At 41.5% G+C, this 22,090-nt stretch overlaps 3 protein-coding genes across 3 annotated transcripts in view; 1 reads left to right on the top strand and 2 right to left on the bottom strand. All coding sequences in view use genetic code 11, as the record gives it.

Moving 5' to 3' along the window:
• Window positions 1-1,676, top strand: part of EGR_03876 (hypothetical protein) — a gene marked incomplete at both ends in the record, with an annotated part of 8,836 nt that extends 7,160 nt beyond the window's left edge. The window contains 3 exons of the mRNA XM_024493125.1: window positions 278-328; window positions 473-556; window positions 1,524-1,676. Of these exons, the coding sequence (XP_024352397.1) occupies window positions 278-328; window positions 473-556; window positions 1,524-1,676 (288 nt within the window). The remainder of the gene's footprint in view (window positions 1-277; window positions 329-472; window positions 557-1,523) is intronic.
• Window positions 1,677-8,144: 6,468 nt separating this feature from the next.
• Window positions 8,145-9,384, bottom strand: EGR_03875 (hypothetical protein; the record flags this gene model as incomplete). The annotated part of the gene is made up of 2 exons (XM_024493124.1): window positions 8,145-8,297; window positions 9,286-9,384. 2 exons carry the CDS (start codon window positions 9,382-9,384, stop codon window positions 8,145-8,147), a joined length of 252 nt encoding a protein of 83 aa, XP_024352396.1.
• An 8,416-nt stretch (window positions 9,385-17,800) lies between these two features.
• Window positions 17,801-20,171, bottom strand: EGR_03874 (Homeobox protein ARX; the record flags this gene model as incomplete). The annotated part of the gene is made up of 4 exons (XM_024493123.1): window positions 17,801-17,817; window positions 18,069-18,511; window positions 19,419-19,650; window positions 20,165-20,171. The coding sequence occupies 4 exons, from the start codon at window positions 20,169-20,171 to the stop codon at window positions 17,801-17,803; spliced, it is 699 nt and encodes a 232-aa protein (XP_024352395.1).
• Between the last annotated feature and the right edge of the window lie 1,919 nt (window positions 20,172-22,090).

Here is a 22,090-nt window from a genome sequence, read left to right as displayed (position 1 = left end):
ATTGTTCTCAAACTTGGACTACGGAGAAAAACCTTGATGGTGTTAAAGTCGCCAGGACTCATTTTGATTTCTCACGACTCATTTGTTATGATAATTTATGATATTCAGCTGGGTTATAAGATTTTTATCCCATGCACATATAGTCGTCGAAGAACCCACCCCTCCGACCAATAGCTCCGCCAGCTTTCTTCATTTTACGTAGATTAGTTTGCCTGTCTCCTACTGCCTCATTGCATATTTAAGTGATTATTTTATTTTTTTTTTTTAAAATGAGAAGCTAATTTCACATTTAATCCATGATTTTTCAAAATTCTGGAAAAAAACTAAGGTACTCTTTGATGTTCAGTCGGCTTGGGTATCTGCATGCGTGCTTAATATTGCATAATGCGTATGCGAGTTAATAAAACTTCAGTTCTCGGCACTTTTTTGAAACAAGAAATAAAAAGAAAAGTATTCTTAAATAAATTTTTAGTACGCTGAAAACCGGGATGAGTTGAAGCACCGCGAAAATAGTTTAATTAAGGGGACAAAGGAGTGTTTCTTTAACTCAATTTTGGTAATGCGCTACTTGGGAGCCCAGCCATTGCCCCTCCTTCGGGCGGCCTGGCTGCTGGGCCGTGACAGTAGCTCCTTAGTCATTCTTTTCGCTGGCAGTACATATTCAGCTTGAGTATTGTGCCTTCTCTCGTCCTTGTGGAAATCTCGAACTCCTTCCATCAAATTTTGCAGCCTTATACAACTTCATTGGTCCTAAAATAAGGCTTATAGTTAGTAATAAGGAAACTCCCCGATTAATTTTCTTCCTCCTCGCCTTTATAACCCCGATTAGAAGCTCTAACTTTCAAAGTTTTTTTATCAAATATTCGGTGTTTCTGTTAGAGCCAACTTTATTATTACGTTGAGCACATAAATGGTGATGAATGTGAGCTCACAGTTTATCCCCATGCCCATTAAAGGGCAGATGACAGAAAGCTATTACTCCGCCATAATTTATAATTTTTTGTAGCCATTTTCACATCAGAATGACAAATCTCATAGGAAAAATACTGGGACACAACCAAAGTGCCAGACAGAACTAAATGGCATGACAAGCTGGGAGAGTACCAATCAGTGCTCCTTCTCCTTCTACCTCCACTGCTTCTAGTTAAATTGAAAGAAGAAAACATGCAAAAGATTTTCATCTCTAATAAATTAAACTCATGAAGAAACTCCTCTTAGTGGTTAAACGTTAATCTTGGCTGCGAGTTGCTTCTTCCAAAGTTCTAAGCCCCCTAATTGTGGAATAAAATAAGGACGAACGTCAAATACTCAAGGCCCAAATGTTCCGCTTTTATTCACTCATTTGGCTCTGTCATGTACTAATCTAATTTGCACTGAAATGGAATGACATGTTTTTTTCCCTTCATCTAAGCCCGGACCTTCATTTCGGTACTCCTTCATTGTTGACATTGGGCGGTATCCTACATACCTGGAGTTATGCCTGTCCACCTACTCGAACCATAGCATTCAAGCTACACGAATAGCATGCAATTCCTTTTATCAAGTATTTAGCAATATTTTTCCCTTTTTCAGAAACCACACCAAAAATGCTTAAACCATTTGTTAAATTCTTTCACAGTCCATTCAACGTCATCCCTTCAGCTATTGACGATGACGTTCTAGGAGCAGAAGAATAATGAGCCCTTAGCAGAGGATAAAATTCAAGGCTACATTTCCTCTTGTCCTGCATCTTCCTCAAAAATTAAAGTTAAATCTGAAGGAAAAAAGCAGATGGTGAAGGAAGAAGACAGTTAAAATTATCCTGGTAACTTGTCAAATCGAAGTAGGGAGTGATTTAATTGGCTTTCAGAACTGCGGTAATGCGAAAACAACAACTTGGATTAAATTTATTAATTTGTTTAATTAAAAATAACCCAAAAATGCTTTTAGCTAATACAAAATAGAAACATCTGTTATATTCTAGGCTCAAACAATTTTGAATATCAATTTTTCCCTGTCAAAACGGTTGTAAATTGAGGAGTAGCTTTACAAGCCTTCTAGACAGCTAATGACCATGTCAATTAATTTTAGACGCGAATTTCATACCTCAAAAATATTTTTTCCTTCAAAATGACCACTTGTCATCGGCGAAACTCGGAGAGGAAGGGGAAAGAGAGGCAGGAGTAGGCTGCGATGTCTAACTAGGTATCATTGTGGAGTAGAGATATAAACAAAAAATTTTAGAGTCCAACTGTATGCTTTTAATGAGGCCATATTTTGTAGAAAAGTACACCACCTCCCAAGCCTCGTATTTTATTACTGCTATAGCACATATTTCACTCTCTCACCCAAATTAAATAAACTAATCAACCACTGGATAATAGAGCAATTTTTCACCATTTGATCATATACTGTAACACTTTATTTGTTTGTTTAAAACCTTGTTTCAGTTTTGCTAGTAAATGGCCTCCGGGCCATTCAGCAGCCTTCCAACAATTCTCCACGTTGGGCATTCATAATCTGCCCTAGTATTGTGATCGCCTTCCTCTTCAAGGAAGTCTCAAGGCGGTACATTGGAGGCAGTGGAAGGCATACACCATATTAAAAGACATCTGTACTGACTTCCATTTCTAAATGCCAAACATTAACGTGACAGAAGAAGACCGTATGCTGCAGATAGGAGAATCTGTGATGAACCCTAACAGAAATGCTAAAACTAACCTCTACCTTCGACAACTACCTTGGCCTTCTCTTCTGCAGGAATGCTATTAACAGCTGAAACGACACTGATCGTGGCCGTTAACCATCTGAAAAATTTCGTTACAGAGCTGCCCACAGTACTTGTATGAGGATGTCAATTAAGTAGACAAGTGATATCCCCTCCACCTCTTTGCTAGCCTAATAGAGCCCAGATATATATGTGGCTGAGCAGCACTGAAATGAAAAAAAGTGGCAAGGTGGGACAAATACAAAACTCTATCCCAACGATACTGTTTTAAACCCCATCCTGTATGACATTACTTTACTTTTGGTACCAGTGTTCTTACGACCAGCGATGAACACACGCGATGGCTTACACAATCCCCTTCCCGACCCACAGCTCTCAATCAGGGCGAAACTCCAGATCCAGTGGAATTGCCATGAGGGTTTAGTGATGTGGTAGTCAGTACTCCTCTCGATTACACATAACTTCAATGTCTGAGGCGGTTGGTTTATGGCTGTCTTTCTTGCAGCCTCGACTACTTTGTGATGGCCAACGTGAAAGGTTGATCATGGGTATCGCCGGGGACGACGCTCAAAAAAGGTGAGGGGTTATGCAATGTTTTTACTGCTTTTAAACTCATCGTTTTGATTTCGATGGCACTTAAGGCTCGGTCTGGTTACCTTTGCTGGGCGACATGGCCTTCGAGGCATGCCAATAGTCCCCATGACTTCCTATAGGTCAGCAATACATATTCTGCGCTAGCATTATGTCTTCTTTAGTCTTTAGGGAGGCTATGGAGGCTACAAAGCACTATGAGGTCTGAATGTCAGCTAGGTGAAAATGGTATGAACGTGTTTCCTTTACCTCCTTTTTTCATTGGAATAAAAAACAACTAGAAACTTACTTTTCTGGTTCTTAAGTGTAATTCATAATAAAAAGGACGGTGGACCTGAACTTAATCTAATGGACGTGCTTGAAAGTATTTCCTACTTTCCAACAGTTTTCCTAGACAAAAATGCTTCTCCATTGCATGAAAACTGGAAAATTACTGTATTTTACCAAAAAGCCACTGGTGTCTAAGCAGCCAATTTCACTTCCCCAAATTGAATCACTGCTGTTTGTTTTCCAGCACCACGCATGGACTCCGAGTGGGCTGTGTATTTGATGAACTTTTGGCCAGGAGAGGCCAAAAGGGAAACTCAACTCCACAATCACATAAATTCAAAATTAAAGAGGAGAATTTTGTCCCTTTGATTTCCTTTGTAGCCCCAACAGCGCACGGATTACATTCTTTTCCTCTCTGTGCTCCTGGTTTGGGCATGCTCTAAGTTGTCTAAATATAAAACTGCCAAAGTCGAATATCAGTGTACTGCATAAGGCTAGTCAAGGCACTTACAACTTTAGGTAAATATAACCTACAAGAATGTTAAGCACATCAACTTGGACAATTTTTGAAGAGGTGTTTTTGATAAACAGGCAAAAAACTTGAACTTGCATTCCCGGGCTAGGATCGGATATGCTCTAAAGCGCTTTAAGGTGAAATAATTTTACCTCCAAAATTTATAGCCCAGCGAGACCTCTCTGCAAACGAAAGAAGGCTTAATGCTAGGGCAGAATATGCGTTATTGGTGTACAGAAGGGCTAGGGGCTGCTGACATGGCTTGGGGGAAGGGCCGATCAGAGGAGGGACAATGGCTGAGCCTCGGGTGCCCGTTACCAAAACCGAGAGTTAAACAAGTATTACACTTTGCAAAATTATAAACGCTTATTTGGAAAATGAATGACCTGAATTTTTTATAAAAAGTGTCAGCATTGTCAGCGTATTCATCAGTAAAGAGAAGTCGACATTTTGGGCGTTAAACACAACTTCGAGTGACCTAAGTCTTCTCAGAAAATATGATAAAGTGCGATAGTACGAGGGAAGGTCTACTGCTCGAGATCAGAGAGACGGGGAGGCTAGGCGTAAGAATACGATCCCATGGTATCAAAATGTCGGTAGAACTGATGGAAACTCGTCTGCCCCATCCATCACCAAGCATTCGGAGCTTTAAAACCTCTCACTCTTCTGTAAGTAAGGCATTCGATTACAATGTCGTGTATTTCCGACTTTTCATTCAACAATTGCAAATTTGTATTCCTCCAAATCTCCATGCTTAAAGAACAACTACGGCTTTTTAACTAATGAATAGGTTATACACAAAACAAAAGCAGAGCCACCAGATCTTGGGAGAAAATTGATCTTACGTCCTATCTAGGTTGACTGCCCCACCATAGTCGAATGTGCTTATCGCAGAACAAATTTGACGCCAACAAGGCTGTGACACAGAGTGTCCCTTTGGATGATAAAGGAAAAAACGAACCACCTCCCTCTTCACTTCATCACCTAGGCTACATAGTTGTGTTTACTCTAGAACACATTATGACATTGGAGGAAGCCTGACTGACTTCACGTAAAAAACGTGATTATTGATGTCAAAGTACGGTGTATATTTACTTCAATGTCCTGACAGTCTCACCGGTGGTAAAGGATAAAATGAATAGGTAGACGATTGACTTTTATACTGGAATATAATATCACTGACTGAAATAATTTCCGAAAATTTTTCTGCTTACATTAAATCCTCGATTTCATCGCCCACTCGCGATTATCCTAATGGCGGCATTCCTTTGCGATGCCTAATGGGATGATTTAAATGCTATGTTAGCGTTCGTTATCATGAACTACGACCCAAAGTAAGGCCAATTTTAAGTTTTTTGACCAGTACCGCCCCTTGGAGTTGTAGAAGTAAGGTATTTTCTGTAGACGGCTGCACTTCAGGTGACTCGGGGTAAAAAGATTAGCGGGGGATCGCAATGACTTCTGTAGGTTATCCAATCTCTAGTTATGCGGAATAGTCCGTAGAGAAGCAAAACCGATCCTCCAACCCAGATCACCACGTAGTCAGTGGCAGGAACAAAGGCCAAACAACGTCATGGATACAGTTCTTCGAATGTGATGGAATTAGGAGTATGCCCTCTCTCGAAAATGGCCAAGAGAAGCTTTCTGGATTTGACTCTCTCTGGTGATACTTTCACACCTATCTAAACTCAGGACCACTTAACAAGATACATAATGTAAAAGCTAGTGGCATCCGCTCCTCATTGTTGCATTGTTTTCATTCCAGTACTACCCAGCCGGCTCCAGGAATGGTTAAGAGGAGTATCTTCTCACATCACCCATATATCCCAAGGCAAAACTTGAAGGCAGCTTTGTAATGAAGTATTTTAAATCGTTCCAGTCCTGTGTCAAAGTTGACATGGCTTTGGTAGCCCCTCTCCTTGTGACATTACGACCCAGTACCCAGCCGAGGAGATCGGGAATTCTATTCTTTTGGAGTGGTTTGCTGACGACCACAACCAGCCAGAGTGTTCGGGCTCTACCTAGAGACGCAAAAAAGACGGTCTTCGTTTAGGTGGGGCTTTATTCCACGAAGCATGTAAGTTCTGGTCGGCAGATGACGGGACTGTCATTAACGGATTGCCATGACAGCAAGACGGTGACTGTTGACTATTCGGTCCAACAAGTTTTGCCTTTTTAATTTTTCTTTATCTATAAAAGGAGCCATAAATTATGTAATTTTAAAAGATTTGTTCAGCCATTGACCACGGCAATGAAGTAATTATTTTCCTGACTGAAGGATAGCGGATGAATAATTTATACTTTATTCTGTTTGGAGACTACAAACATCCTAATAAAACTAAACAGTTAGTAGGAAGATAGATATTTGCCTCCCCGAGGCTTCGCTTTCTCTCTCAACTCATTCGATAACCAAACCAAAAATCACAATGTTTCTATACAGATGTCTGTTTGCTTAAAAAATTCATCGAATTAATTTCCTCCCCATAGAGAGCACGCCATGAGCCGCTACAGATAGAATTTTTATTCTAGTGAATAAAAACAGTAATCGTCCTTTCATAAGTTTTGCTTCCCCGGTAAAAATTAGACCGATCAGGCAAATATAACTGGGCGATCTTTCATTGGCACTGGAGAGAGGAACGAATGATTCCACGGAACGGAACTTTAAAAATCAGCCATGCCAACTGTAGCACCCCAAGACTTCCCCAAAGACGAAAGAAGACCTAATACTTGGGCAGATTTTGCATTTTAATATACAGTAGGGCTTAGAGGCCAGCCCAGCGAAGATACAATGGTAGAACAACAAAGTGGCTCCTTTACCGTCTTGAGTATCATCCCTGGTGCTTCCTGCAGTTAACCACTCTCATCTGCCTTCACAACGCAGTCAATGTTATAAGATGGACGCCGACGAAGCATATGCACCAGTCATCGAATTGGCGTGCATCTAAGATGTTTGACCTCAAAGTCACTGATTTCTCCTGGTGATTCCACTGGATCTCGAGTTTCGTCCTGATTAGATACTGCAGTGATGAAGGGAATTTAGGAGATATCAAGTAAGTCCATCCCTGGTCGTAAGAACACTGATCCCGAAAGCAGAGGCATGCTATACAGCATGGGGTGTAAAAGTAGTATCGTGAGGATAAAGCTTTGCTTTTATTTCACCTTGTCACTCTGTTATCACTTCAGTGCTGTCCAACCATATATCTCTCTGGGTTCTACCCATCTAGCAGAGAGGTAGAGGAGGAGGTATCGCGTGCTCACCCCATCGACATCTTCACGCGAGTACCGTGGGCAGCTCCGTAACAAACTGTTCCAGACAGTTTACAGCTAGTGCCACTTCAGTTGCTAGTAGCACTCATGCAGAACAGGAGACTGAGGTAGTTGTCCAAGTTAGACGTCAGTTCCAGCCCTACTGCTAAAAGTCGTCACTGATTCTACTATCCACAGTATTCAATCTTCTGCTACGTAAAGGTTTGACATTCAGAAATGGAAATCAGTGTAGATGCCTTTTACGATTGTGTATGCTTTCCCCTGCCTCCAATGTAGCGCTCTGAGACAACCTTGAGGACGAAAGTGGGCAGAATACATTTATTTGACATATAGGAGGACTTGGGACTACTGCACAGCCTGGAATTCTGCCCACCCTGAATGGGTGAATTGGCGGTGTCCCTAAGTAGTCTGTTACCAAAACCGACAGTCAGCCAAACAAATAAAGTATAACACAAACCTATTTGACATGGCTGCAGAGACTCATTGCAGAAGAGCTCTCCTAATCTTAGGTTTAGCATCTGGGGGAAATTTGAACAAGTCGAGACCACATGAGAAGGAAACGAATGTCCTCTTACCTCTCCGTTTCCCAATTATCTGTGAAAATATGTTCTAAAATGAATTGGGCTACGGGTTAGAACTACAACTCTCACTTCGCCCAACAAAGAACGTAGTAGTTGGAAGCATCACCCAATCCATGGGATATATCACCGATAGTAAAACGCCTTCCAGATGTAATGCAAATACACCAAATCATCGTCTTTCCTACTTCACGGTTGACATCGTTTCAGCGGAAGACTAGCCAAACACAACGTTGAAGGTGGAGAACGATATCGTAATTGGATGTGCAAGTCCCCCCTGGCTCCTCTTCAACGCTTGCGGCTTGTATTCAAACTCCACCAGATCCCCAACTCTTCTAAACATTGGTGGTGGGACTACTTCCAGACCTTGCTTCAGGAATGACAGAAATGCTATAGCAAAGGATTCCAGCATTTCCCCTTGGAAGGTAACAATGGAGCATTTTAAGTGTCGAAACAGGAGGTCGTACTTTTATCTCACTTTCCCAATTAACTCACTGATCTTAAGATTTAAAACCTATTCAAGGAAAATTATACCTGACCAAATTTAAAATACAAAGCGACCATCAGTCTTCTGGGATGTTCATGATCCAACCAATTGTACCACAAGGTGAAGATTCCTCGGCGTTTGTTTTGTCTAGTAACTACAGCATGATGCTTATTCAAGTCTGTATTTTAAGTCAGATCTGAAGCTAACTTTAACTCTACTGAATGTGTCCTAAAACACCCAGACAGACTACATGTGCGGTCTCTTTAATGGTTCAGCTAGGCGTTTAATAATAGGCAATTCGAAGACATCTAAATGCCAACTTTTTGGTCGTAAGCTCTAAGTTCCACAAGTTATCGTAAAGTAGCACTCAAACACAGAGGAAAGCAAAGTGGGTCGAGGCAAACAGTCGACTTTTTCATCAGTAACTAGAGCAATGACTCCTCCAATGTCTCTCTTAAAAATGAAGAACTTCAAACTTTGCTCATGTTAACTAAGTGAGTTTGTTCGGTTTTTTAACAAAAAGTGAGCAATATGAGAAAGCCTTTTAAAAGATTACGGTTCAAATTTCCTTTTCCCATGAGACGTCAGCTTAAAAATTCCACTTTTATAAAGCGTTTTACCTTTAAAGGCAAAAGGGTGTGTTTCATTTCCCACATGCCTACTTCACATGCGATCGTCTAACGTCGAAAAAGAAGTAGAAGTCAGTTGGAAAATGATTATCTACAACAGGAGATGGTATTTTAATCCTATCCTATCTCAAATAGGATATGCAGACGTCATTTACCCCCTAAGAATCTGACCTTCTCCATGAGTTGACGTTTAGTCCCATAGCTTTTAAATAAACATTTTATAGGGTCCAAAATTTACTTACCGACCAGCCACAGCCTTCTGAGGTTGAAGTGGTGTGGACCTTAGAGGTGAGGAGCTGTTTGTGAATCGTTTGACGGTGGCTCACGGTAATTTTCCTCATAAATCATTCGGTAAACAACGTAATATTCATGGCGCGTTTTTATAAGGTGCGAAAGTGGAAAACAACAAGCTGGTAAGCCTAAGCTGTTTGTCGCCTGTTCATGAATGTGGGTGGAGGGCATTTACGGAGCCTCCGCCGACTTTTCTGTAACGGTTGATGACAGTGAGAGCTCCTACATTAACCGGGCTAAACTTAACTAGAGATCTTTGACATGTTAATATGGATTTATTTTAAGCATTAGTGACACGAAAGTCGTCTCTTTTATGAAGGCTAGGCAGTTTTCCTTCCCGCACGTGGTGCATCTATCTATGAATGATTTATCACTGAGGTCAAATAATCTCAACCGTTTGATCCTTGTCTGTACTTTCCGCTATCACATAATACCGCTTGTTTAACTGCCATTTAACAAATTTGAACTTTTTCTCAAAGCTAGCAAGCTACATCTATCAAGTTCTAATGGCATTTTATGACGCTAGCAATAAGCTGAAAGGCTAGGGAGAACACTGAAGGATGACGTACTGATGGACTGGCATATCCATCTATGGTTTGTAATGGATGCACTTAAACATGCACCTCCACTTTTTGAAGGAAGCACTAACTTTTTGGACATATTTGTACCTCTACTGTTTTGGATTAAACTAGATTAGCTAAAAACAGAATCTATTGTACGCGCTCTTAAGGAATGAATAAAACCTCGGAAGATGCGTGATGGGTCATAAGCCTTCTTATCCGGACTCCATTACGCATAAAGAATTCATGTAAAGCCCACTTTGATTCCTGTTTTTATTGAAAGTTCGTAGAGATTTTCAAAATTCCAGTTTTCACTATTTACTGCATTGGGATTACGAAAATCGGACTGAATTTCCCGACAGATCACTTATGATGGCGTGCTGTTAATCTTACGATTTCGGTCAGGTTACTTTTTGCTTAAGATACCTACCTCCCTAGTGAAGTGGGGGGAACTTTATTTAGGCTGCAAAATTTGATATAAAAACTTTTGTAATCTTACATGGCACCAGGTAGTAAGTACTTGTCTTCACTGCTATATGGATAAGTATTTGAAGTGCTCCCCTGAGATTTTAGAAGCACATTGCTTTCACCTTTAAATGGATTATTGCTTCGTGATCCGAAAGTTACTCTAGGTCTCTTGTTATCTTAATGTGTATGCTCGTATTTTGGCCTCTTGTAATGGGAACAACAGTACTTACACCTGGTCTAATAAGTACTGTATCCAGAAATCATCCTAATTCAACTGGTTAGACTGTTTTACCTCTTAGCTGAATGGAAAACATCAAGGTGTTACCTTTATATTTTAAATGATCACTCGAAGACCACCAGATTTTTAGCGCGTAATTCAGCCTAATCTTGCATAACTGCAAAAAAAAATGGTAAATTTTTGAAAGCTTTAAGGGAGTGGATTTTCGACTTTATTCAGATATTTTAACTTCCCCACTACAAAGAAGGCAGATGACACCTTTTCAATGCTAGGAACATTTGATTAGGTGGTGAAGTAGCCCTTAATATTTAAAGTCAGTTTGCCACAAAATTCAATTTTTCATTTTTCTGGCTCTGATGGATCCACTAGCTCAGGACTTAGGATTTAAAGCATCTAAAAGGACTTATTGTGGAAAATAAGCAGGAAGTGTTTTTAGCTTAGAATATTTTATGTCTTTTCTCTTTAAAAGTAAAGTTTATTTAATGGAGCTACTCTGAAAGCCATATGAACAAGAAAATTACCTTAGGTACTTAATAAGTGTAAGTAGCTAATACATATTCGGTAAGGAAATCAGTCTTTTGACCTTAGGGGTCGATCCATGCTTGCGGTGCTGGTAAACTCAAAGTTTAAATCACTTTCCAAATTTATAGAAGTTATTTGAGCTTACAATGATTGTTTCAGATGTCATAGTCTATAACATTGCCTTCAAACTTTGCGGAGTGAAATCGCGTTTAATATTTTTTGTTTCAGTTTCATGAATTGGAGTACTATCCAAGTTAGCACATCTTTGATGATTTCATAAATGTTACAAATTTATATTTTATTATAGAAAAATAGAAATTCAAAGCCAGAGAATATCACCATGAGTAATTGTTGCAGTCCATTTATTTTTCAGGTAATAAAGAGATGTAGACTACCTGGAGTGACTCCCACTGTAAGTATTGATAATGGCACTCTCCAGACAATGTAGACTACTAAATAGAAAATACTTAAAAGAACGCTTTTGTCGCTACCACTAACATAACTTTGACCATACTTAACATCATCCTTCTACTTACCTCTAAGAAAAATATTTGCGGAACAAGTGATTGGGTAAAGTTAGCATAAATATTGCGGTGAATTCACATAAATCCCTTATTTAACACAAATCCCTCAGCATTTCAAAGCATCTGCAGAGGTCACTTCTGATATCCTTACTTGTTTGGGACAACTTTTCCGCATTTTGTAAATAGTCAGTCTTAATTTTGTTATGGGAACTGTTTACAGTTAACCTAAACATCCATGTGCCTGGTTTATCAGTGCTAATCTACTGCGTGTCTGGTAGATCCAATTTCATTAACATTGCACCCCATTAATTGACGAGTTAGCTGTATTGCCATATTTGTTGCTTTCGCTCCCGCCTATCGACTCGATAGTCAGCAAGGGTTTGGGCTTCAATTTGATACCCACCCACATCCGACACTTCGCTCTTATTTGTAAGCAGCAAAATCAACTAAACGTTGAGTTTTTCCAGTTTTTTAGTTCGACTCATTAATGGAGTATTTTCCCACCCTAAACAATTATCTCTTCACAAATTTCATCGTAATTATCTGTAACGGCTGTTAGTTTAGCATCCCGTGTCTTTTACTGAAGTCGCAGTAAACCAAAGTGGCATGAAAGAACATGCATTAAGGCAGTACAGAGGGGCTGGGAGGAGACTAGCCCGGCCCGAAGGTCGTGCTGCAGAGTGATTGCACAGCCAGCAGAGATAGAAGTGACCGCGCAATTAAATACGCAGTTAAACGGTGCAATGCGTACGTCATGGGTATCACCAAGTGGAAGGACTTGGAGCACTATAAATTACTACTCGAAAGCATTTTGACGTTCTTAAAGCTTCTGTTTTCTTATAAAAATACTTGATTTTATTGAATTCGATTCTACTTGGGTAAATATCGTGCAAACAGATCTGGTTAAGGATAAATCAAACACTTATTGTACTCCATTTTATCGAGCAAAAAAGAAACTTAGATACAAATCGCTTAAATCATTGCGTGACATGGCCTACGTGCTATGCTGGTTGCCCTTGGCCCTACTCCAAGTCGGAAATGCATATTCTGCCCTAGTATTATGCCTTCTCCCGACTTCATGAAAGACTAGGAGCGCTATATTGGTGGCAGCGACAAGTCAGCCCAATCCTAAGGACAAATATTTTGATTTCCACCGCTAAGTGATAAACATTAGTATGATGGAAGAAGTGGATATGCTGCGGATGAATGAGTTCCTGACGACCCTTAACAGAAGGGTTGAGAATGACATCTACCTCTGACAACTACCCCAGTCTCTGTTCTACAGGAAAGCACTTAACATAGCGATACTAGCCTCTGACCATCCGGAAACGTTCATTACAAAACTGTCAACGATATCCGCATGAAGATGTCAGTTGAGCGAAAACGTGATACCTGCTTCATCTCTATGCTAGCCAGTTAGGACCCAGATAGGTACTATGGCTGGACAGAACCAAAGTGAGAACAAAGCTGTAAGGAGGAAAAGAAGAGCGACCTTATTCCCACTAGACCACGTTAGACCCCGTCCTTCGCTAAGTGACTTTGGTTTATGCCAGCACCCTTCCGTCTAGCGATGACATGCGAGATGGCCAGCACATTCCCGCTTCCCTCAACACAATTTCCAGATAAGACGAACCTTTGGATTAAGCAGAACTACCAAGAGGAGTCAGCGAGGTTACCTCCAAATATCTTCCCAGGTGCACTCGAATTTGATGTCTGGTGCAATTAGTTAGTGGGTACTTTAGTTACTGAACCGAGTAAGGTGTGATGGTCTACGAAGGAGATTGACCAAGGGGATCGGCCGGGATGAAGCTCGAAGTGAGGAAGGGACTTTGCAATACTTTGACGATAGGAATGAATTTTCGTTTTGGTTTTGCTGGGCCTCCTGCCCTTTGGCCACACCTTCGGCCCTCCAGCCCTCCTGTATGTCGATAATGTGCATTCTTCCCCTGTATTATGTCTTCTATTGTCTTCAAAGAGGTATCGTCATGCTAGAGCTGTGTCCATCTGATGAATTTATATCCACGTTTGGTACTCGTATTATAAATAATCTTTAATAGCCTATTGATAGCTATATGAATAATCCGAGGTACAAATTCAGCCTTGTCTTAAAATTTCAGAGCCTAGTCCATTTCCAAGTAACATGCTGGCTTCACTGCATGCATTACTGTCTTATGAGATTAACTCCAAAGGAATTGCTGTAATTTCCGCAATAAACTTAGAATGCTCAAATGTTCCCTGGAGCTCGCCCAATTTGTCTTGGATGCTTCATAATAAGGATATATATATTTTATTTCCCCCTAAATTTTGGATGGTGGTTGTCTGAACATAGGTGGAAACAGTTTACCTTAACGAGGCTGTCCTTTCATGACCTTCAGTAACCTATCAACTCTTTCGTCGCCACTGTCACATAAGTGGCATGTACTAGTCTTCTCCTCCAAGTCCACCGATCACACCCATTTGCCACATTTGATTCGAAAAATGGGAAACTAAATGAAGCCTGATTGGGATGTGTCACATATGAAAAGTTAAAAAACGTCTGAGCTGCGTTGGTCAAATTCCCTCCGGAGATTCGGGTAGGGAATTCTATTAAAAACTTCTTTCACAGAATCTGATAACATAATACATAGTAAAGCTTTTCACTGTGTTCCTTAAAGTAAAATATAACGGAACCTCAGGTAGCAATTATACGATCGACAAAGAAATGCTTCTTGTATTCCACTTCCAGCAAATAAAAAATGACCCCTCCTTACGAAATCAAAATTTTCGGTGCAGAACACACACCCTCTACATTGGTATAAAAAGACTCTAAACAATGTGGCACTCCCACGAAGCAGGTGAACTTCCCTAATAACGCTGATTACTCCCAAGATAAAACGGCGAATTCAGTAGACTTGTGAGTAGTATGCATGGTGCATTGGTATGGAGTTTCAAAAGGCATTACTGACCTTGAATACAACTTTGAAAAGTTGGAATCCTCAACTTTTAATTGGTAAGCGTAGCTAATTTTACCCTGAGGCAACATCCTTAGGAAAAAGCCCCTTTAATATTTTGCCAATGTCATTGCATGATCAACCCACTTGATTCGCTGGAAATAAGTAGAGTTGTGAGTAGTATACTTTGTGCACTATAAAGAGGAATGTATTGCACGGTATGTGTATAATTGTGAAGTAGAGGGTGCTTTTGGAGTGTGCCACAGGCTACTCCGTGTCCCGTTTCTGACTTTGCTGAAGAGCTGCCTTCTGAAGGAGGAGGGAGTCCAAAAATCGCTTTGCCAACTGGTACCTCGAGTCAAGGGAACCGCCGTTGACATCATTACCATTGCCATCACCGCTGCTGCATATTCCGCCGTCTGAACAGGTCCTAGAGGCTTCTTCCTCATCTTTGATGACCCTCGGTGGTTGTGATTGTGGTGGTGGTGGCAGTAAGGGAGGGGGAGGGGGAAAAAGGGACAAGGGCAAATCCGAACGGGGGAGCACTGGGAGTGGATACTGGGGCAGAGGAATGGGGGTCTTTTCATTGCAGGGAATACCACTACCATTGCCGCTATTGTTAGTACTGTTTAAGAAGAGGGAGCAGAGGTAGCGCAGAAAGTTTCCACCTGTGAATAAATAAACAAATGGGTAATTTTATATGTCTTCATAAACGTTTGACCGTTCTTTAATTGAAATTCATGTGCACCCCAATTTAAATAGAGGAGAATAAACGGTCTTTATCTTTCGTTTAGCTAACTAAGCGCTTTGAACGGTCACTAGATGGATTACGTGGCCAGTTTGTCTGCATTGTTGTCAGACTACTGACGAAACGTGAATAGGTGGCGGTTATTGGTTAGAGCCATTGAGAGTGAGAGAGGGAGGAGAGCGAGGTAGCGCTAAAGTTTTTATCACCAAACCACCTACCCACCTTCCTCACCCTCTCGCTCTCTGATACCGGTTTACGACCAGTCAAGTGCTTTAATTATCATTACCGTAATTATTATTGGAAGTATTACAATAATGACTTCTGTGTCGGAACTTCTCTTTGAAGCAATGGCCAGCAAGTAGCCTCCTTCCTCTACCCACCCTCTGTCAGCATTATTTACGGGACCTGCCTACGTGCAGACCGCTCGCCTAGTCCGCCTTCACAAACTCAAAGCGTTTTTCGCTCCGTGGGTGTGGGTGCGTGCACGCGCCTTTAAACTTCCTGAAGGAGAAGCCCCGGATAATTAAATACAGGCAGGAGTGAGGAGGTTAGCCTGTTCAACCTGTCCAGGCTTTTGGACATTTATGCATTAATTAAAAGCGAGCAACCGCTAATTCGATTACTCCTAATTAATTAATGCTGACGCGCTGTCGCCCCCAAAAACCACTAAAGCCGCGAATCCAATAAGTGCCTCCGAAAAAAATATTCCGTGGCAAAAAAGTAACGAAATAGTTGCATTTATCCAACTCAGCCTGTTCAAAATGCAGTCGTTGGGTCAATCGGTCGGCCGGCCGTCGGTCAATCTATCTATCAGTCAATCACTCAACCTTAATCGGCATTTGATTGTCCTTTCCATCAAGGGAAACTGATGAGTTATTAAGCTTAGTGTCTCAGACGTGACTTTAGCTTAAATGGGATTAAAGAAGTCTTAGCCGAATGGATATGACATGCAGTCTGACGTGACATTTTGGTTACGTCCTTTCGCTTCTTTCAATTTCTCCTCCTTATTCTTGAAATAAGAGGGTGATTTTGAACAATGGAAACAACAAATGCTTCCAAAAAGATGTTTGAAAATCATAAATTGTAAAAATAATGAAACATTTGCATTTACTCATTTTAGCCGGTTCAAAGATCACTCGGCCTATTCATCAGTCAACCTCAATCCAAAGTCGATCACCCCTCCCGTAAATTTACACTGATAGGTTATCAGGGTCTGTAGTGTCAGATGTGACTATTGCTTATAATAGAATTAAAGTAGCCTTCTTCGATCGGATATGGCACAGTCTGACATCTTGCTTTGATTGGGTCCTTTCACTTCGCCTAATTTTTCCTCAATATATTTTTGGAATACCAAAGTGATTTCGAACAAGTAAAATAAGGTATGCCTAAGAAAAGTATTTTAAAAATAACATCAATTGCAATGAATAACGAAACATTCACAACCAGCCATCTCAGCCTGCTCAGAATTGGTCGGTCGGTCGGTCGATCCATCAACCGGCCTATTTATCAATCAATCAAACTTGGTCCACTGTCGATCCTCCTTCCCCATAAAGGCACTCCTATAACTTACTAAACCTTGTAATGTCAGAGATAACTACTGCTTAAATGGTATCGAAGTGGCCTTGTGTGATTGGTTATGGCAGTCATTTTGACAGCTCACTCTGGTTGAGTCCTTTAACTTCACCGAATTTTTTTCGCACATTGTCTTTGCAAGTGACTTTAAACAGAGCTAGACGTTCATCCTTTAAATAGTAAACCTCTCTCCCCTTAAATAAGAATTTCCAGAGATATCCGGTGCTGCAGGGGGTAAAGTCGATGAACTAGGCCAAATATGTTTCCGAAACCTCAAAGTTGTTTTACTGAATGGTCTAAACTACCTGTCACAATTACGGACTTGATGTAGACAAGTGGGAAAGTTGAATTTAACTTATCACGGAGGCAATGAGACTATCCCCAACAAAGAAAACAACGTTCCTTGAACTACAGGGACTCTTTCCCACTTAATCAAGCCAATGCAACTTCTTTAATCAAGAATACATCTCTTGTTTTGTTTCATAGCACCCAATTCGAGGTATTCAGTGTTCTGGACTGCTAAGGTCACGAATTAGAGATGCTTTTATTCTGGTATAACTCAATGTCACTGATTGCTTGAACATGGTCACTTTTGGGGAGATTTTCCAAGAAATTGCATCAACAAATAGGAGAATCATTATTTTAGACCTCCAAAATGGGGATTAATTATATTCTTAAGGATGTTTTAGCAATACATGCTATGAAGTAGACATCATAACTTGAACAGTCCTTCTAAATTACTTATTAAAAATAAGGCGCCTTCAAGCAAGCAGCCAGTTCACGGTCTGAATGACTAAGTAAATTTGCCTCAAATAGAAAATCAGCCCGAATTAAGGGATTGGGAATTCACCAAAATGAGATTTCCATCGCTTCTGAGTCACGGTCGTTTGAAATGTGACCATTTTTAAGTGGATTTGCGCTCTGAAATGGTAAGTTGTAAATAAGTTGACGAACTGGGCGCAATCTACTTTGAAAAGGTTGTGAAGTTTCGCAATTTATAATGTCCAAAGACATTAAAGTGTTGTCTGTTTAAGGCAAGATATAAACACTTTGATATTTTGGAGTTAAATAATAAACTGGCTGTAAACAACTTTCCATAATCTGACCTACAAAACAACTTCTAGTTTTCTCTTATAAATAGCAAAATCCTAATCTAATCAGGGAACCCTCACCTAACTGACTCTGCTGCTGCGCCATCGTGAGCGCCTTGTCACCACGTTGGCCTAAATCCTCCTCACCCTCGGTCAGGCTGTTGACTGAGAATGAGAGTCGTTTCGCTCCCAAGGAGGCATGATGGCTATGGTCTACACCATCCTCGCCCGCTGCAGTCCGCTTGCGTCTCACCAGTGGTGCAACAGCGGTGTAGTCGACTGCATCCCCGCCGCAACTCAGGCTTACGCTGTGGAGACCACCACTCCCTCCGCCACTACTGCCGCCACCACCGTCCGCCTCTTGCTTCCGCCATTTGGCTCGACGATTTTGAAACCACACCTGAACCCGCGACTCGGAGAGTTGAAGACGACTGGCGATATCTTCACGAGTCAAGGCATCGGGGTAAGGACACATGTCAAAGGCAGACTCGAGCACAGAGAGCTGGTAGACGGAGAAGGTTGTTCTAAAAAGCGAAATGATGATGTTTTCACCGAAAAGGCCTTTCAAAGTGTGTACGAATCAGTCTCCACGACAGCTGTGTGGAGCACTACTAATCCTACTCTATACAACTAGTCTCCCAGCTGACTAAAGCCACTTCCAAACTCAAGTCTCCTACACCGTTTCTGTGTTAATCTGGATGCAAACTATAGTTTAGTGAATTATATCAAATGGCACTTTTGCATGAGGGTTGACAACACAACACAGGCCTTTGCAGTCGCGGACAGATCGACCCCGCACACGAAGGCCTGGAGCCTTGACCACCTCTTCTATAAGGCCACTTCCATAATATATTCAGCTAGGTGTCCATAAATCCTTATTGCATTAATCGTATTTCCTTTTTTCTCACTAGCGTTTATTTTAAGTAGTTATAAATCTCGAGAAAATAACGAATCACTTATTCACAAAGTATTATTTCCAAAGGCTTCCCAACCTATAAATAGGTCTATTTACCCAAAGAGTCATTAAAGTCGTTTATTTCCTGAATTTGGTGTAATTTTATGAATTCATTTGGAAGAATGAGGATCCCACAACAAACCAAAGGATACCTTCCCTAATGAAGATAAAAAAATCACCAACCGTGAATCCCCCGTTCGCAATTTTGTAAGTAAAATCTCAGTAGGGTTTTTCCTCAGCCTTGCAAATGCGCTTTTCGATTACGTCTAATTCTCACCGGAAAGCAGGATTACAAATACGTGCAGTTATGCATCCATGTAGCAAAAAGCGCATTTTCTGTCAAAATATGGCAAAAATCTCGTCGCAAAAAGGTGGCGAAAGTGTACAAATTTTTCACACGGAATTCATCATTTAGGAAGCAGAAAGAAATCGGAACGTTAAAAGTGAAGCTTTCACTTGGTGTGTCTGACACGTACCTATGTCTCGCTTTCTTCACCTTTAAATCAACGGACCCGTTGTTGCTCCCAGAACTACTAATATTGCCATTTACACCCGGAGCACCGCCTTGGTGTTGGAGATTGTGATTCGAACCCGCAGTCGGTGAAAATCGATGAACTGGGAACCCGAAGGGGAACCCATGGGGAACCGTCGGAGCTCCCTGGTGTCCGGCGAAGCCGCACAAATCCACTAAATTGTTTACTCCGTTGTCTGAAAAACAAACACGTCGTCAAAAGGATAAGCGGATAGGTTAAAAAGGATAAGAGTAGGAAAAAGAGGAGACAGAGGAACATCTCATCGTTTACCAGTATGCATGAGCATGTTGCTGTCGCTGCCGCCTACTACAGAAGAGAGGAGGGAAGAAGAACTGGGACAAAATGCTGCCACACGCATACGCACACGCAATTAATTAACGCGCGCGTATGCGCTTGGCCAATTAGACGTATGCACGTGTCTGTCTATCTGCCTGCATGCACACACATACGCACTCTCAACCGGCCTGTCTGGCCCACTAAGAAAAACGCATGCACGTTGCCGTTGCTCACTCTCACTTATAGCAAGCGATGGTCGGACGGACGGACCGATGGGAGAGGATATTTGCTTCAATTATAGGTATTAGGAACCCTGAGTGGCCCAACAGTGCCGCCCGTACCAGCCGCCACTAAAGCTGACATTGCTCAGCCCCACCCGGGTCGTAATTTATGCCTCATTGAAACACGCACACCTGCCATGGGGGGTTTGGCGAAGTAGGCTTAAGCATCAAAGCCCATTTAATGCTTAATTAATTTTCCAGAATTCCTAATTAGCTCCGACCCTGCGTCGTTAAATTTATGACAGTGAGGACAGCTAAGACGACTAAGAAAACGGCTACAACTGCTACAGTGGGCGGTAAAACAAAGGCCTCATATCGGCATGCCAATTCCTCATCAAACTCTGAGCATTCCGCCGTGCAAGCTGTGCTCCCAGAATCCCCAAAAACAAAATCACCTTGTCTACAGGGGTTAAGGATTGATTTCTCTGGCTCGAACCTAAAAGAAGCGTTAATTCACCCACCGGAAGTTAATTCTTAATTACTATTTGCCTTTTGGACATACCAAAATTACCGCTTGAGGCTCTTCCCGCCTCTACTTCCTTTTACTCAATCCTTAAGTCAAATTTTGTGCTTTTACAACTGTTGATGCCACTATTGTAAAAGCCACATTTCCCGTAACCTGGTCAATTGTAAAATGAGGCTAAGAGGATGTTTTATTCCGGTACATTGTGCAAAGCCCAGTCGTGTTGTAGTCTATCCACGCTTTTCATCAGTAGGATAGGTCAGTAGGTACATAAGTGAGTGCATACGTACATAGCCAAGTGACTAGGTATGTAAGTAGGCAGGAAGTTGGATGACTGAATGGATAGAAAGATAGATACGCAGAGTTGTGGAGGCCTGAATAGTTACTGTTCGAAGGGGAGGACAAATAAATGCCCCATCTTGAGTCACTGTCTATCGTCGGCATACACAAATGCTTAATAAATTAGATTGCTTTTAAGGAATTCTCATTAACCTTTCAAAAAAAGACTTTCGACTGAGATAGCCCAAGGCTAGTTCGCGTTTTCATGCATCCCTAATTATTTGTAATGCCGTCGTCTGGTTCCTTCCTGGCTCATCACTTCTCCTGGAGGTCCCTTTAAATGTTTCATTTGGGTGGCCCTATTGTTTCTACTGGGTACACAAATTTCCATTCTTTGAATAGAGGACAAATTTTTCAGGAAAAGCTCCTTTACTCAGCGGAAGTTAAGAAGAAGCCAACTGCATGATACCCTCTGCAATAGCATTAATCGCAACTATTTAAGCAGCCCAACTTAGGGGGAAATCGTTGTCAAAGCGACAAAATGGGTCTTTTGTTTTGCCTTCGTGTTTTTCTCTTTACAAAATGATCACTAACTGATATCAGTCTTTTCCGCTACTGTTCCACCAGTACTTATTTGCAGGCCAATCACTCAAATACACCGCTGCTAAACCACGATTAGACCGAGGAACAAAGCATTTTCTGTGATAAAACCGCGGTTTAAAAAGTGACGGCGGTAGAGGTATGCCCTAAACAGCCACCTCCCCTCCTTGCTTAAACGCCACACCAATAGAGGAGCACAGGAAACGGAAATCAGACTGGAGGGGTGGAGCAAAAACAGAAGGGGAGGAGGCGAAGAAAGGGGATACCCCCTTTAGGTGGTGCATAAGGGCTGGGATAACTTCGGTATTGACTGCGGTAACTATAGCACGACTTGTGGTGCTAATTTGAGACGCAGATGCAGAAAATAGGATGCAAGCTTTGGGGTGATTATCAGACCATGTCATTTATTAGCATTTTACGACTAGAAAACTGCGGAGAGGCAGGCATGGTGGCAGGCAGGTACAGGGGGAGGACGAGGAGGTTCCACATATGCAGATGTTGTGTGGAGAGGGAGGGATTCTTGCCCTAATTGACTCCTTAACTAGCCCTATCTCTCGTTCTCCAATAAAACCCCGTACAAGATGGTATCATACTTGAAATTGAATATTCATGTGCGTGTATACGAAGTAGCAGCAGGGGAAGATATCAAACGACGCTGTTCACTGCTAATCGTGCGCTCGTCTGCCAAACTACCATCAATGATGCCTCCTCCTCCT

Source organism: Echinococcus granulosus (assembly GCF_000524195.1).
Source record: "Echinococcus granulosus chromosome Unknown EG_S00022, whole genome shotgun sequence".
In the NCBI taxonomy this organism is placed as follows: Eukaryota; Metazoa; Platyhelminthes; class Cestoda; order Cyclophyllidea; family Taeniidae; genus Echinococcus; species Echinococcus granulosus.
Note: the sequence above shows the minus strand (reverse complement) of the source record. Positions and strands in the feature narration are given on the sequence as shown.